The 16,859-nt window shown below is 38.0% G+C and overlaps 1 protein-coding gene across 5 annotated transcripts in view; it reads right to left on the bottom strand.

Annotated features, from left to right (window-relative positions):
- Positions 1-16,859, bottom strand: part of USP22 (ubiquitin specific peptidase 22) — a 111,250-nt gene that overhangs the window by 72,989 nt on the left and 21,402 nt on the right. The window contains exon 2 of one of the 5 annotated variants that reach the window (XM_082311705.1): positions 749-849. The exons of the other annotated variants lie outside the window; for them this stretch is intronic. Coding sequence (XP_082167831.1) covers positions 749-751 — 3 coding nt within the window. The 5' untranslated portion in view covers positions 752-849. The remainder of the gene's footprint in view (positions 1-748; positions 850-16,859) is intronic. 5 annotated transcript variants of the gene reach the window in all.

Genomic DNA, 16,859 nt, shown 5'->3' with positions numbered 1-16,859 from the left:
TTATTGTTCTGCTCCTCTCATCATTTTGTTCTGTTCCCTGCTTGCTTCTCTCCTTTACTCTCCTCACCCTCAAGTACTCCACTCTCCATCTTTAACCCTGTTCTCTCTCCCCACACGCTCAGTTCCTCATCTTACGTCCTCAGCCACTCTTTCTTCAGTCCATACTGAACCTCTGTCTATCCCCTTTCATTTTGCTTTGATATTCTAACAAACGGCACAGAGACACCAAAAGAGGCCCTGAGTGTTTTCTTTCTGGAAGATTACAATCAGTTTTTTAAATGATAGAAAACTGGAAAGAACGGTCCTGTACAATATAAACGGTGTATGCACACATAGACAGTAACTGACAACATTTCTGACAAAGCTGCAGGAATGAGCAACATTAGATACCCCAACTCCCTCTTCAGTGTTTTTTCCTCTACTAACCTCCTGCATTGCTACTAGGACAGTGGTAACTCACACGCCCAGACCCCCAGCAATGGTTCTGTACCTTCCTGAAAGGAGGTTTAAACAGCCAGGCAAGCGAGGGTGTGAAGTCTAGCGCACAATACACAAAAGGGACCTGTAACACAGGTCAATGGAGTCTCATCTCGAAAAGGCTACCTGCTCTTGATTATTGTTAATAGCTAGGATATGAAGTGAGTTAAAAAGAAAGCAGCAGGCATCAGGAGGTCAAATAAACTAGACTGTTGACACTTCAAGTCTTTCCAAATTGTCGGAATAGCCTATTATTAGTTTATTATCCTACCATCAAAACAGTGGTGGAGAAAATTAATGCATCCAGCTGGCAGTTCACTCTCCAACAGTTCCCATTCCTCCTCTCCTTTCCTGGACCAGCTCAGGCTCCACCTAAAGCAAGAAGGTTACACTGGGCACGTAGCATCAGTTATTCCAAAAACCTACAAACACGTTTCAACTTCATGTAATACTGGCTCCTCAAATCAATGAATGGCAGTTTCAAGTGGCAATATACTATCCCTGCAAAGCAAACTGTGCAGAAAAAGCAAGAGGCATACAATAGACCTTAGCTACTGCAAACCATCCTTCCGTATTTCCAGCTATTTCAGCAGTAGCTTTAGAAGCTCATTTTTTATTTAATTGTACATGAGAGGAAAACATCTTTTTAGAGAAGTTTTCCATTAGGGTACTGAAGGAGTCTTGCCTCTTATGCTCACACTAAATATATCAAAGCACTTTCAGAACAGAGCTGTTTTCAGTTACAAGCTTATAAGCCAAAGACCTCCTACCTTTCACACTCTGCAAACCATATTCACCACAAAGGTTCACAGGAAAAGATGAACTAGGTAACACTAACAAGACAGTGGGAGGCTTGGGAGGTTAAAAGATCATAAGGAAGGTGTTGCCACACTGTACGTGTTCACAAGTAACTCAAAAAAGCAGATTCTTAAGGTACTCTTATAGCAAATACACTAGCTATTGACCCCTGCAAGTGTTTGATCATGTGCAAATCCTTAGCAATAGGAAAGTAAAAACTTCCCAATACAAATCTACTTCAATTTCCCCACCTTTTAAAGTAAGTTTTTGTGTAAAACAGACATAACTATTTAGACACATCAGAAGGAAGAAGACAAAGTATTTAATTTTCTAATACTTTATCATCATTACTGAAAGTCTTTGGAGGGGTACACTTCACTTTCCAGCTCAAAACCAAAGTCTAATTCTTCAGAAAGAACTTTAATCTCAGTTTACATCGATTAAGGTATTTGTTGTGCACCTCTAAATATGCCTACCTACAGAATACAGGTGTATGTGGGAAATTCTCCCTCCATGCCTAAGTTTGTCACCATAATCTGCTTTGTTCCCAAGGAGAAGCATTTGTGCTCCACAAGTGTTAATTCAGCTCAGACAAACTATTCCTTACAAGGTAGTACTTAAGCAGACTTGAAAGAAGGGGAACTCTAGGCACAAGGAGACACTGAGAAGTCCCACTTGTGGTTGTTGAATTCTGTGAGAAATTGAGAAACCTATTTCAAAGTTAACCTTGGTACAACCACCACAGCAGTTATTTAGGCAGGAGAAGCTGCTAGCCCTAAAGTAGAGAGGCAAAATTTAGCAATGCTATGAGATGCCTAGAAGCAGAGTACCTGTAATTCTCAATACTTTCTCTCTCATTATGATTTCATGTTTCTATGTTTAAACTTGCTTTAAGTTAAAACTAGATACTATGAGATAAACAAATACATCCTTTCAAGTCCCATCCCCTTTTCCCAGTGATGCTTCCACACGTTGGTGGGAACAGCAAGTAAGAGAAAGCAACAAATGAGGGTCCAGCCGCCCAGAGCCTTAGGAATCTGTCACAGCTTCCGCAATAAAACTCTGCTTTCTTGAATTCTTAATCCCTTATAGACACATGAACAAAAGTGAAGAGATAGATTTAAAGTCTGCAGTGTTCATTAGTTTAACAGCAGAATATGGGAAAGGGGAAAAAAAACAAAAACAAAAACAAAAAACCACCAAAGCCAAACAAGAAAAGTCAGATTTTTCGACTGAAACTTTTCAGATACAAAGTGCAACTGCCCTCACTGGGCCACAGATCAAGACATTTAAAGGAAATTTAATAATTTCCTCACATATTCACAGCTCCTGGTCTTAATACGCACATTTTAAGTACAGTTAATCCTCTTTGTCAATTTTTGCCTTTCCTATTCACCTTGCCATGTCTAGATCATAGCTTAGGCACAGACTTTAATTTTTATTCTTATGCATCCGTGTTGCAACCAGTTCTTGTCTAAATGTAATGTAGACACAGCAGTGCATGTTGAGTGACGAACAGCATGTTTCCCTTAGCTTATTTTTTGAAAGAAGAAAGGACAGATAATCACAAAAGGTCATGTAAATGACCACTGCTGCTTTCTTTGCTGAAGATGGAGACCCTACAGTTATTCCAACAGCAGCCTTTCTTCTGGCTTGTCGGAGGAGAAAGCCAGTATTAAGCCACAGCTGACAAGATTTATTACTCAAGTACCCTTTGCACCTCAAGAGTAACAAATTTAGGTCAAATCTGCCTTAGGACATTTCTATCACTTCTTAGTCTACATTTACTTCAAGATTCACAGTACTGCTTTCCTAAGGCAGGCATGCCACAGACCCATCATTCATTAGTATAGTGGCTGGAATATTTCATAAATGTAAATACTTAAAACTTCAAAGCCACTTTCTTAGGTTTCAAGAAACAAAAAGAGGGAATTGATTCTACAGTTCTCTGTGCTATGGCATACAAATCACTCCTCCACATGCTGATAGGATGATTCAGAGTTACTCTGAGTCAGCACACATTTCTGACACATCAGCTTTAAAAAAAAAAAAAAATCAACTTAAGTATTGTTCACTCACTTGCTAGTTACAGAATTTTGTGGCTTGGTAAGTGTTCAGAAAGTCACCTTAAAAAAAAAAAAGCCAAGTACAGGTAACTTCTTAAACTGGGTTATTCTAAATGTTTGTTTAGACAGCAGCAGAAAAAGACAGTTAAGTATTTCAGCTCTGTTCAACAGTAAATATTAAATCTAAGGCACAGCGGTGTATTTACTGGCTCCCATACTGCCATTGGGTGCAGCAGAGAGAAGATGTCTACACAGCTTTCCTAGTCTGTGAACAGGACGTTTGGCTCTGACCATCTGAGTGCAAGTTTGAAGACAACAATATCACAATTTATAATTAAAGATGAAACAGCTAAGTTGTTAAATAACACCACAGTTCTCAAACAGAGTAAATAAAAATATACCATTATGACCATCTGAGCAGCCTGCTGTCCTTCTGTGTATTAGATTAACCCACGACTAATTCCAACAAATCCTATTTCTGGCTGTAAATGAAAAAAAACTGTGAAAGAGGGAAAAATGAAAGTACTGAACATGCTACAAAAGATGCTAGAAAGCAACTTGAGGAAACTTTTTTTTTCTTCCGAACTGATAAAAGTTTTCCATTACACCTTATTCAAGATGCTGCATCCCAGCAAGGGCATAAACTACCTGTCTTTTGGTAAGGCAAACTAACATGAATATTAAACTCACCTGTTCAAACCTCAGAATCATTTTATCTTAATTTAACCCTGATTTTGGAAAAAAAAATATATATATATAGTTGCACAGTACCTAGTGCTAGAGAAAGAATGATTAAATATTTTCTGCAATTCAAATTCTGAAGGCAATTTTTCCCCCGCCTTTATTTTTTCCAGGGTCCCCCCCCAGAAGATACACTAGCAACCACACACAGAAAACGAGACTTGCAGTTTTTGAGGCCAATATCAGAATATTTTGAATGATCTGCTTAATTAATACTTTTTCATCTAAAAGTTTTAAAAGCACACCAATCCTATTCCTTTTTCAGTTGTATTGTTTGGTTTTGACAAATTATCTCAATTTCTTCATCTGGCAATGAGAAGCCTCTGCTAAGTGTTCTGTGGCGCTCTGATGCCAGGCTGACAAATTCTCCAGAGGCTAGGGAGAATGGGAGTTTACCCTAACTAATAAAGCAGCCTGACCTTCTGCAGGATTGACGGCTTGCCACAACAGCAGTGTGGCTAACCCATCAGGAACCAAAGCACAGTTGGCCAAATATTTTGATTGGACCAGGATCTGCATCCAGAGAAATCATAATGGTAGAACTGAGGCGAGAGAAGGAGCAAGCGTGAGAGATGAAGAGCAAGAAGAGAAAAAGGGGGGGGAAGGAAAAGAGACCAAATTAGGTTGTTTCCAATTCCTGAACAGGTCTTCTCAAGTGTAAAACTAGCCACCAAAATGACTGTGGAAACCTGACAGTATTTTGTCTTGTGCCTTTGGACACAGTAAACTATTGTTTTTATTCTCTGCTTGACAGGTGGGAAGATGACAAGACAGGTACCATGCTTTCAAGAGTTAGCTGAACACCATAAAAAAATGCTCTGTACAAAAGTGAATTGTTAGTAACAAGGAAAGAACACTGATCCCAAGACAAGACATGAGGACCATGCAGGTAAACCCTTCAAGTTCACAAGGCATAAGCAATACAGAGGGGCTGCTTCATAACAAGTGAGAAAAGAGGCCATCTATAAAAGCATCTTCTAGACACATCAGCTGGAAGCAACAACATTCAGAATAAGCCTGAATGAACCACAAACATCTGAAATACCACTATCCGTTCTGCTGAAGGATGAAAAACCTGGATTAAGTTATCCCAGAAACTTTCACAGAGCAGGTAACATCCCAACGTCCACTAACTTAGGAATCAATAGCCAGAGCATTCACTTTCCTTCTCCAAACTGTACCACAAAATGGGAATGGATATTATGGAGCAGTTCTAGAGCAGAGTGAACAGTTACATGAGTAACTCATTTGCATGGCAGTACTGTTCCAGCCCTAAATTGGCAGGGGTTCATTCCCTATCACTGTTAAGGAAAATATGGGTAATTCTTCACTAAGCAGCAGTTGGAAAAAGGTGCAGTATAAAATAAGGAGACTCACTGATCTGAACTGAAAGAAGCAAGTTTCAAATAGCTTTGAGTCCATTGGGGAAAAAAAAAAAAAAAAAAAAAGACAGACGGCAAACAGGTTCCACATAAAAAGCTTTAGAAATGCTTCTATAGATACTAAGTGTCAGATAATACAGTAGGTTTTTTATGGCTCCACATGCTTTTCTGAATTCTTGAGTGCATTAGAGAGTAGTGTTAAAGACCATAGTCCACTCTGCCCAAACATACTACATCTGAGACCAGTTAAGGGAGAGAGAAAAGAAGGAAAAAGAAAAATCATTGAAAGTTATTTCAGAGAAGATAACCTCCTTTTCCCCCCTTCCTTATCCATAAATACTGGATTAATACATACAAAAATTGATCTATAGGACTCAGAAAAGCCTTTCTAGAGCCCTTCTTCCAGAAAGAACCAGACCTCTTGAGGACAGATACTTATAGTTCTCATCTACTAAACTCGATCTGGTGGTTGCTAGCATTACATGCCATTATACACTAGGATCACCCTATCCTAGAGCGACCTTTTCCATTCTTAAGTGAGCTACTTCAAGTAAGTAATTTTTTCCCAAGGATTCAGAACAAGAATAATGACTTGCTTTCAATGTGGTCTTTCATTCAGTAAGATCAAAGATCCAGTGAGGCTCTGCACTAAATGGCAGGATGGAAAACATCAGTGAACTCATCTTATTTGTCCCCTTCCCACTGGAAGGAACTGGTTTAAACTGTTCTGCTTCATCTTGTACAATTTGCACCTAACATGTATTTTTCTAAACTAATACAGGTGACTTCATGCTGATGAGGAACACTCACATTATCTGTTCCACTGGCTCAATTGTCAGTGGAACCATCCCCAAATGAGGGGCAGTGACACACATTTAGAGCAACCGCTGCTGTTTGTGCAGTAATCCCGCCTTCCTGCTCTAAAACAATTAGATTGTGCAGCTGGAGAGTTACTTCTATTGACAATCTGTGCTATCTTAAGCTTGGAGCGGTGTAAGTCAATCTAAAACTAGAGAACTTTGATGAAATTAAGAATTGTATTTGGGGGTGCAACAGAGGTCTGACTAGTTATCATTTAACCTCTACATACAGATTTTTTTCCTGCCCTCCTCACTATGGAGGATATATTATGCCAAAAGCTGGACATTAAATCAGGCTTAAAAAAACAAAACAAAACCCACAACTTTTTCCAATTTTTGTTTCACACAAAATTCCACAGCAGGTACAAGGCTGAAACGAAACTTGGGAAGAAAAAAAAAAAGTTGCACAATTCAAAAGACAGGCAGCACAAGCTGGAGGAGAAAATAGGAGGATGCTCTAAAGATGTAATTTTGGTTTTCCCATATATAGTCACAGTAGTAAGAAGCTGTATTTCAACAAGAACAAAGCAATTCTCCGAATTCAAATGACTATGCTAAAATTGCTTATTTGCTTCTCCTTTGGTAGGTGCTCATCTCCACCACTAGCATTTACAAATCTAAATGATTTCTCAAGTACTCTATAAAAGATGCATTTAAGAGCCTATTGTGTTCTTAAACCATTTAAATAATGGATCAAATTAAATCGCATGTCCTTCTATAGTAAGATTCTTTTAAAAGTGGAAAGCCTATTTGCCTTGTTAGAACACGTAAGCTGCTTAAGGTTCAAATGCATGTCTCTCTCCCTGAATATATATGATGCACGGATATGTTCTGTGTGTTGATTTTTATCTATTTCCTGCAATGCACCACTGCAGTAGCGAATTTCACATGAGAACAAGGGGCTTGCCAATACCGCAGCAGTGTATTCTAAGATCTAGTACAAAATCTATTACTTTACCTCACCATTCTCCCATGTCAGCAAATCATGGAAATGTTTTTAAACGTCCTCTTAGGTAGTGTATTGATCTAATCTGTGAGCACGTGACTTGGGAAGCAATTCAAGGAGCAAGCTAAACAGACAAACCTGCCTGATGCTGTGCAGAGTCTTAATTCAACCCGGCCCATGCTGCAGAGATTGTATTTTGCCCTGCATAAAACTAAGAAACTGGATTCTTCATATGAAAACAGGTATGCTCTTGGGAAGTCTGCCATACTGCTTTGATGGAAATACTCTAGGTAGCATCCTTTCAGAAAGAAAAGAAAAAAGAAACTTCAGTATACATAGGATCAAAGCCCTAACAAGTTCTACAGCCTCATTTAGAAAAGCACAGATATTTCAGCTATCTTTTCTTTAACTACTCTAAGATGTCCATAAAAATATGTGAACTTAATTAGTCCACATCAAAGTCAAAGCAATTTTGCTAGTAGGAAAGATAGATGGGATGATGCTACAGCACAGATTCTCTGTGGCATGACTTATTTATGAGACAAATACTTTCAGCAAAAAAGGAGCCTAGTAGAAAATGAGCAGCAACAGAGTGACAAAGTGCATCTATTAGTGGCTATTTGTTTTATTAAAGAAAAAAAAAAACAACGAAAAAACAATGCCGCACTAAACAGGGTAGATCCATTGTTGAGCCTAACGAGAAAGCATTAGTCTGGTAGAAAACATTTCTGCTTTTAAAAGCTTCCTATGAGTTATGCACCATTCTGTCAAGACTTTAAGAGTTATTATACATGACATTTTTACATTTACTGTGGCAAAGCAAGCCAACTGCTAGTACAGAAATTAACCCCATTGCTTACAACTTTTCTGACAATTGTGGATTTCAATGATGATACGTATAACAAACAAATAAGGCATACAAGCCAAACTGTCTTCTTGCCATAAGAATAAAACTTTCTTTTTGCTTAGTAGGAGCTCAAGACAAGTTCTAGTCCCCTCACAGAGCCTACAAGAAAAACCATTACAGAACAATAAAATAAACTTCCTTTTTGGTTTTACAAGAGCTATACAGAACATTTGCTGATTCTCCTTCTGAAGACCGATTTGCCCAAAGTACCACAAACCATTCCCAAGCACATTCCCCCTTAAAAAACATGCCAGAAAAATGTGCTGACACAGAAAAGACCATTAACTCATACACACTAAATAATCTTCATCACAGAAGAAGTGCATCTTCTAAAATTACCCAGCAAGTCTTTTGGAGAAAATAAGACAGAACATTCACAGGGTCTCAAACAACAGTGCTTTCACTAGCATGAAGCATAAAATGGAACTATAATGAACAAACTAGAAATTTTGGTTGTCTAGTTCCACTTACGACATTAAGACATGAGCATCTGAGGACATATTTCTGTTCACCTAGCTGTATACGTACAGGAATACTCTAAGCTAACTAGCACACTACCGCCTAGGAACAGCCAGAGAATGAAAACAAATTCTCAGTATGCTTACACAGAACATACTTTGATATCTAGTAAGGTGTAGCTTACTACTTCCTCATATCTCAGTACAAAACAAATTAATAATTCATTTTACTAGAGCAAAATAAGAGGTCTTTCATTCACTAGAAAACTTTTATGCAAATTCACAAATCTAAAGTTATGGAGATAAGACAGAGGTGATCAGAACTGCAATTTACCCTTTAGAAGATTTAAGATTTAGACAGATGGATATTCTGAACTCTACAGACATGCAAGTCAGCCTAGAAAAACTGTTATTAAAGCAATATGAACACAAAACACCTTTTGGAAGAGAAAAGTAGTTTGGATTTCTCACACTAAAACTGGTAAGATGAATGAAAGCATCTTCAGAAAAAAAAACCTGGGAAATAAGCATTTTCAGGAAAAAAAATTATTCCTTTATCCTTCTAAAGAGTTTGCAAATTGCTGCGGTCCCACAGAATAATCATTAATCACAATGTGTGTAGGAAGGTGGGTGATAGTTTCTTAGCAAAGAGCTTCTGTCTTTTTACATAGGATGTACAGCCAATTAATTTTAAAACTTCATGCTGCATTTGGAACATTAACTTGTTTTGCAAAATAAGTTCATTTTACCTGCCTCTCAAAGGAATGAATTGGGAGAAGGGGTGCAGTTAAATCGTTACTGCCTCCCAAGATCAGGGCACATGAAATTCTAGCTCCTGTTGGTCAGGAGGACTTGGGGAAGGGGTGGTTTCCAAGTAGAGAAATTTGGAATCACCTAAATGGAATCAAGAAGCAACCAAAAACCCTTCAACCTGCCCCCCCCCCAAGATACAAAGAACACCCCCAAAAACCCAACACAAAACAAAAATACATTATAATACATTCTCAATTTGGCGCTTCGCTAACAGGACTCCGTTTTTGGAGCTGAGTTTAGAGCATCTTGTCCACGTTAAGAAAAAAAAAAAATGCTGCTATAACAAATACTTGCCTTTTTTGTAGAAACATGGAACTACAAAGTTCCAGCTGTCTGCTCCTTTCCTCCCCACCCCCGAGATGCTACCCAGCACTTCGTTAATGATCTCAAAGCCAAAGTTCTATTAAGACAGGAAAGAGCATTTTAAGTTTGTTACATTTGAAGTATCTCTAACCTCACCTAGTTGTGTTTCAACTGAACGTCTAGTTTAATACACAATCTCTGTATTTTGTGGTTGAAATCTCTATTCCTCCCATGCTATAGAACTTGAAATATCCACCAGCAGCAAATACAAAAAAGCAAGGACACCATTCCTTGATGGTTTCAGAGTGCTACCGAGAAGCTGGGATAGCAATCCTCGGACTGGTTTAATACCGAAAAGGTCACAGTGGCTGTGAAGTACTTTCTGAATTTCCATCACTGATGTCACGACTGTTAAGGACACTACTTTTTTTTTTTTTTTAAATGAAGTTTCAGCTATAATGCTGAAACCTTCCCCTGAGAAGTGTAGGATGACAACCTCGCAGGAGAAATTCTCACTTCTTTCCTCTTTTTAGTTTGTCAATTACAGCTAAAGAGATCTCCTTCTCATACTCTGATATTTTTTTTTCCCAGCAATATTCAACCACTCAACAATATTTTGTTGGGTTTTCTATGCACCAAACAATAGCATTATGTAGAAATTCATATATTCCCTTCTCACAGATGCCTGTAAGCCATTAGCAGATTATATTTCATGTATTAGTGTCATTGCTTTGTTCAGAAGACCTAAACAGACAAATTTCTGAATTGAGATTTTTAAATTGAGTGTAGAGAAATTCATCCTGATATTTTTAATGGTCTATTCTGTATACTACTACAAGGAGTACTATTAGCAAAACAAGGGGGGGGGGGGGGTTTATATTTAGTCACATGCAAAAGTTTGCCCTTTTTTAATACTGTAATTACAAACACAATTATTTGTATCTTCCTGATGTATCATCAACAGTAGTTTTGACTTCAGGAAATTTACTTTGATTCTGATCAGTCACAGTTTTATAAACACGAGGCAAACCTGTAAGTGAATGAAGTTGACATCCAGGCCCTAAATCTGTCCACTGGCATTTGTGTAAAAAAAAAAAAAAAAAAAAAAAAAAAGGTCTAGAGCCTCACTGCAATGCAATTCTTTGAAGAGCAACATGGAGAATCATCAAATAGATTCAAATCTTCATCTTGACCCAGCTCAGACTGCTCGCCTACAATGAATATGAGAACAGGAGAGCATTTATGTGCAGGTCAGATGTCACTCACCTTAGCAGCAAAGGGAGAAGCTTCTACTCACAGCAGCTTTAAACTACATGAACTCACTAGAAGAAAAAAGTCTGTCCTTATTACTGTGAGAATAACTATCCAAACAGGGTTAAAGACAGGGGGGTTTTGTTGTGGGTTTTGTTTGTTTGTTTTTGTTGTGTTTTTTTTTTTTTAATTGTTGTGGGTTTTTTCTTTTAACTTCCAAGCAGCTGCTGCATCTTATTTAAAAAAACAAAAACAAAAACAAAAAAAAAAACCAACAAAAACCAAAATCCTCTGGCACCTAACAGCAGAGTGGGAAGTGGCCAGAGCTTTGTATATTTGACTGGTACTATATGAAAAATTTTCATATTCAGCAATAAAGCCAGAGAAGAGGCAAGCCTACGCCTCTTGTCCATGCTTACAATTGCACTGTGTGTGGCAACTGCAGCTGTAAACCAGGGCCAGGCACGGACAGTCTGGAGGAGAGAAAAAGCAAGAAGGGTGCACAGCCCAAACTGACAGTGAAAGGGGCTGAGGAGCGGAGGGGAACTGTGCCAGAACCCAGACTGTTGCTGTGACCCACAAAGCCAGACAGGCAGAAGCAGAGAATCAGCGCTACCTGAAAGAGCACTGAAGATGATGGAGCGCTAGCCTGACAGCTAAGGCTCTGCATCTCTTGAGACTGAAGCCCACATTGCAATAATGCATCTATTACAGGTATCAGCCACAGTAAGTCTGTCTTTGTCTACAGCTAAGGACATATGATCCAACAGTCTCAAAATCTGTGAGCAATCACAGAAGATACAAAGAAGTATTCCTTTTCCCATTTGCAAGTGTTTTCCTAACAAGAAAACATCTCACATCACTCACAACTACAAAAACTGAGAGACAAGAAGAAAAAGGGGCATAAACCAAAAACATTTAATTTCCACAAATACATGAAGGACAATCTTGCAGCAACAATTCCAGTGTCACTGTTGTAGACTTGTAAATTATGATTCATTACTATTTTGAAATAGAATTTCTATTCCACGCTTCATCTTCTAACATTTATTCTGTTCATTCATAATTCGGACCAAACCAGAAAGACACATGGCTGAATTTCAGAGAGTTTGAGTACGTGGAACTCATCAACTTCAGACTGCAGCAACCCTGAAAATTAACCCATCAGTAGACTCCAGCTATGTGCTACATGTTAATGGCAGGCATAATCTCCTACAGCAAAAGATATGAAGATTTGATAAAAGCATTTTGTGCTGATCAGCCAGACCCTGCTCTCTTCACTTGTCTTCCCTGTTTACAAGAGGAAGTGCTAAACCCTTTAGTCAATAAACATTCCCTTCCACAAAGGCTGATCACTTTACTTTAGCACTATTTACATGGCACCAGTAGTATTTCCACATCTTCCTTTTTAGTAGGCTGCCTGATTACATAATACTGCACATTGAAAACAAAAATTAGTAGATTATAGTGTTTGCTTTCATTTATGGACATTGTGCTTGGTTTGTCATTTAATGCAAAAAGTGTTAGTTTAATTTAAAGCATGGCTATAAAAATTAGTTAAGACAAAACAAATACAGACTGCAGCAGCCAGCTGGGCTCAATGGCTAGGAAAGCTTATTAGGCAAAGCACATGCTTTCAGCTAGAACACACCTCTGCATTCCAAAAAGAAATCCCAGCAGGACAGCAAGCTTTTGCAACACAGGGATAAGAAAAGCAAGCAGAAAAATTCCCAGGCTGTTAATTACAGTGAAGGCCTATTTCATAATATCAACCACAGATCCTTCTTCCTCTTTTCCTTGCTCTTTAAAGGACAAAATAAAGCAAAAACAAGGCACCTCCACTTTTGCCATTTTGTTAGCCATGTTTTAAAGACAAGCCTGTCTCTAGAAAAGCTTCACCTACCCTCTACTGTTCCAAAGGAAGATGTTGGAAGGGCTGCAGAAGAAAGGGTGAAAATGTAATTAAGTGCAGATAACATTACTTTCAGGACCTAAAACATCCCCTTCTTCCTTGATATCAAGCATGAGAGCATACCCAGAGCCATAAGCATTATACAATCTGTGTAAACACCAGTTTCTTTCTGAATTAGTTAGGTTTCATAAAATTCTAATACCCCTAGTAAAATACAGAAGATGGAAAGGAAGAAGACATTTCAGCCAAAGTGCTACCCAATCCTGGCAAGATAAAAACCAATCCATCCTCACACTACCAAATATGGCAAATGCTAAGCCCCCTTTTAAGTACCTTCAGAAGAGAGTGAAAAGTAGAAAAACAAAACAAAAACCCACAACACAAACACAAAAAACCAACAACCATACACACCAAAACAAACAAGAAACCATAACAACAATACAACACTTCTATGGGGTAAAAACTTATCTTACAAAGCAACTGGGGAGTTCTGAGAACCATTTCTGGTAGCCAGCTCCAAACAATTATTAGTGACCTTTTGAAACGAACGCAGCTTTTACTTAAATAATTGAAAAGCTGAGGCTAACAACTTAAAAAAATCCTAAAAGTAATCCAATTCTTGAAACTATTCTGCAGAACAGGAATCGTCAAGACAGAATGCTTTTGACACAATGCCATTGTGTCATTCCACAATGCATCTTTTTGACAATACTTCAGAACGCATAATACGCACCTTGCTTCACATTCTCACAACAGAACGCTCTTTAAATTAAAGTACTGGAACTCAAGTTACGAGACAGCAAAGAAAAACATTCAAAGGTGCCTAAGAACATCTTAAAACTATATTAAAAAATTATAAGTCTCAGCGAAAGACAAAGACCTGTTTTTAAAACAAAACGCAAATGGATTCACCTTCAGCAGTTTTAACTACTGCCAGATCTACTACGTGTCAGATCAGTGAAGTATTCAAAACCCAATACTCTCACCTTTCAGATGCTCTACTAGCCGTTATGTCTGTGCCCTGTAAGCAAGAAAAAGTAACATGCTACATAACATTTTCCACTTCTTTTTGGTGAAGACATTATTAAAGATTTAATTTTGTCCACTGCCAGAGAGCTAGAAGAACAGTGCTTTGATGCAAAGACAATTTGCCTGTCAAATCTAATTAATTACTCCAGTTATTCTTTGATTAATCACACAGAAATTAAGAAAGCAAAGAAAAGGTTCTCTAAGAGAAGGGAAATTTTTCTGAAAGTTTGTAGGCAAGTTCAAGTGTTTTTCATCAGTACTGTGAACCCATGTCCGGGCATTTCTTTCTCAGTAATGAAATAATTCTTGGAATTAAAGTGCCAAAAGACTTAATTAGACCAGGATTTCCTGACATCCCATTTCTGATAACCAAGCGATAGCAGTGGTAACTGATGAGGGAAGTGGGGGAACAGTACTACCTACATGCACTTAGCCCAAGATCTGCATTAGGACTCCCCAGTTCACCAATCCCAGGTAAAACTTATCTCCTAAGAAAAATGAAGAAAAGATTTATCAAATATATTCATACTCCACATGACCCTTTGGACAAGTGTTTTTGCACAGCAAACTCATCACTATAGTTTTGCTAGAGAAAAGTCAAATGATGACACTAAAAAGAGAGAGGAGAAAAAAATTCACATAGTGGACGGGTCAGCAATGCTACGAAGAAAGGAGGAAAACAGAACTCTAGTGAATGTGACAACTTAGCTATCGCTATTGCAGGCAACTCCTTTAGCACTTGGTACAAGAAACATGAAGTATATATAAACGCTGTTCTGCGCGGTGACCAACTACTAGAACATTTAAATACGCAGGCATTTAGTGCAGCTAAAAGTTCATTTTACCATTCACGTAAAGATTCATCTTCGGTTTTATGTAAGACGTACAGCTTGTCCTCCAAACTTTAACCTATTTCATGAAAACAAAGACAATAATCCCCCCAAATAACATCCATGATAACAAGTAAGCAGGAATAGCTATTTGTACATATCCCTTCAAATTCTGTAAACCAGCTCAGTTTTTATGTTTCAAGAAAAGAAATATAATTTTCCTCTCTATATCTTGCAAAACAGGAGTATTGCAAATAAGATCAAAATTGCTTCAGCCTGCTTCATTCATGTCTCCCTTTTCCTCCACTGGCTCTTGGGAAACTTGAGCTTCTGAAAAGAACTGTCCCATATATGAATCTTCTTTGTCAAATTCAAATACAACTTATGTACATATATATACACACACATATATGTGTTAAAAAAGTGTAACCATTCTACTTCGAAGAAAGAAAAGGGAATTTAAATCTCAGTTTCCTGTAAAGATAGTTTCAGAATGTACTTTATGCACGCTTAATATTGAGTACATATCGAGCTCCAGGAAGCCATTGCAAATTTTCTACCAAAAAACAATATCTGAACGCAGGTATAGTTTGTATGATGGGAAAAGATACATTTTTTTATAGAGGCCTTGCTCTATTTATGTCTACTTATATTAATGCCATAGACATTCAGTAGTTAGCATCACACACTTGGGCAGAAGCATCTCAGTTTCTCTAAGAGCAGAGAGACCTCTAAAAAGAGAGAAATGCACAAGGAGAAACTACAAGACATTCATCAGGTACAGAGAGCATTCTGGAGCACGTGCACCTGACAAATTAGTAGCACGTGGCATTTTAGTAATAACAGTGCCTGCAGAAGATGCTTCAAAAAAGGGAAGAAGATAAGTCTGCTTATGCATTACAGGTGACTGCCAGCAACTACTCATCCACATGCCACTGATTCATTCAGACAAGATAGCAAGAACTACAGTTACTGTCATATTTGTCAAGCATAAAAAGACATAACTTGGATTCTACCTGACATTAGCAAATATTGGGCCCAAAGCATATCCATTAAGACTAATGATTAAGATAAGTAGTGTTTCATTTACCAAGAGAGCATCTGTAGAGTTAAGCTGCAGACTGCTTTCAGAAAAAAATTAGTCAGATATAATTTACAGTTTATCTTATCAGAAGAGTTTAAGGGTACTTGGGTGCATGTGCATTTTCATGTAAAGCAGAACACAGAAGAGAACTTCAGTTGTATAAATGTAATAATTGTGTGTTTTAAATAATCTATTTAGAAAGCAAAAATCATAGATCTGAGGACTTCTAACTGAAAAAAAGACACAACTCAAAACTGGAACATGCATTGGTGGAACAAATTGCTTTTTAACTCCTACGGCAAACATGATTGAGCTATTTGCAGACAGCAATTGTGACAAAATCAAACCATCTTTTTTGATCTTGCAAACAAAGATTGGGTGTCACTGGCATCTATAAAGCCAGACTGGGCCGTAGTCAGTGACCTTATAATTCTGTTTAATGGAATCTCACTTTAACATGACTGCCACGATTCAAACGAGCTACAAGAAAAGGCAGTCTCCTCTTTGCCAGCTAAACTCCCATAGTCTGTCTGATGATGAAGCAGAACCCACGGCTCCTCAGGACACTTGCTCGAGGACAGAACTTACTCAGAGCTGTGAAGGAAATACCTGCTTGAGTCTGAAAACAAGATGGGAAAGCAACATCCAAGCACCCTTCCAAGTACAGCTTCAGATTTGAAATAATGCTCCAAAATGGATGGTAAAAGAAGGCTCCAGCATTCATGTACCTGGTAAAAGATTACTGCCGTGTCTATGGTAGAAAATACTGACATCTTGATGATAATCCTAAAATATGGGGCTTGCGCACATGTGGAGCTAGTTACACCAACATCAGTCTAACTATTCTGTATACCAATGTAAAACTGCCTGCAGTATGAGATTTTATTAAAAGATTGAATTGAAAACCAGCGACAAAGCTAGATTACCAGATCTTTTAGATTCTCAAAAAAACCCCAAAAAGCATTACTGGAAAAAAGCAGTAGCTGGGAAGTCTTACAATCC

Source organism: Platalea leucorodia, assembly GCF_965183815.1.
Source record: "Platalea leucorodia genome assembly, chromosome: 5".
NCBI lineage: Eukaryota > Metazoa > Chordata > Aves > Pelecaniformes > Threskiornithidae > Platalea > Platalea leucorodia.
This window is presented reverse-complemented; position numbering and strand designations above follow the sequence as displayed.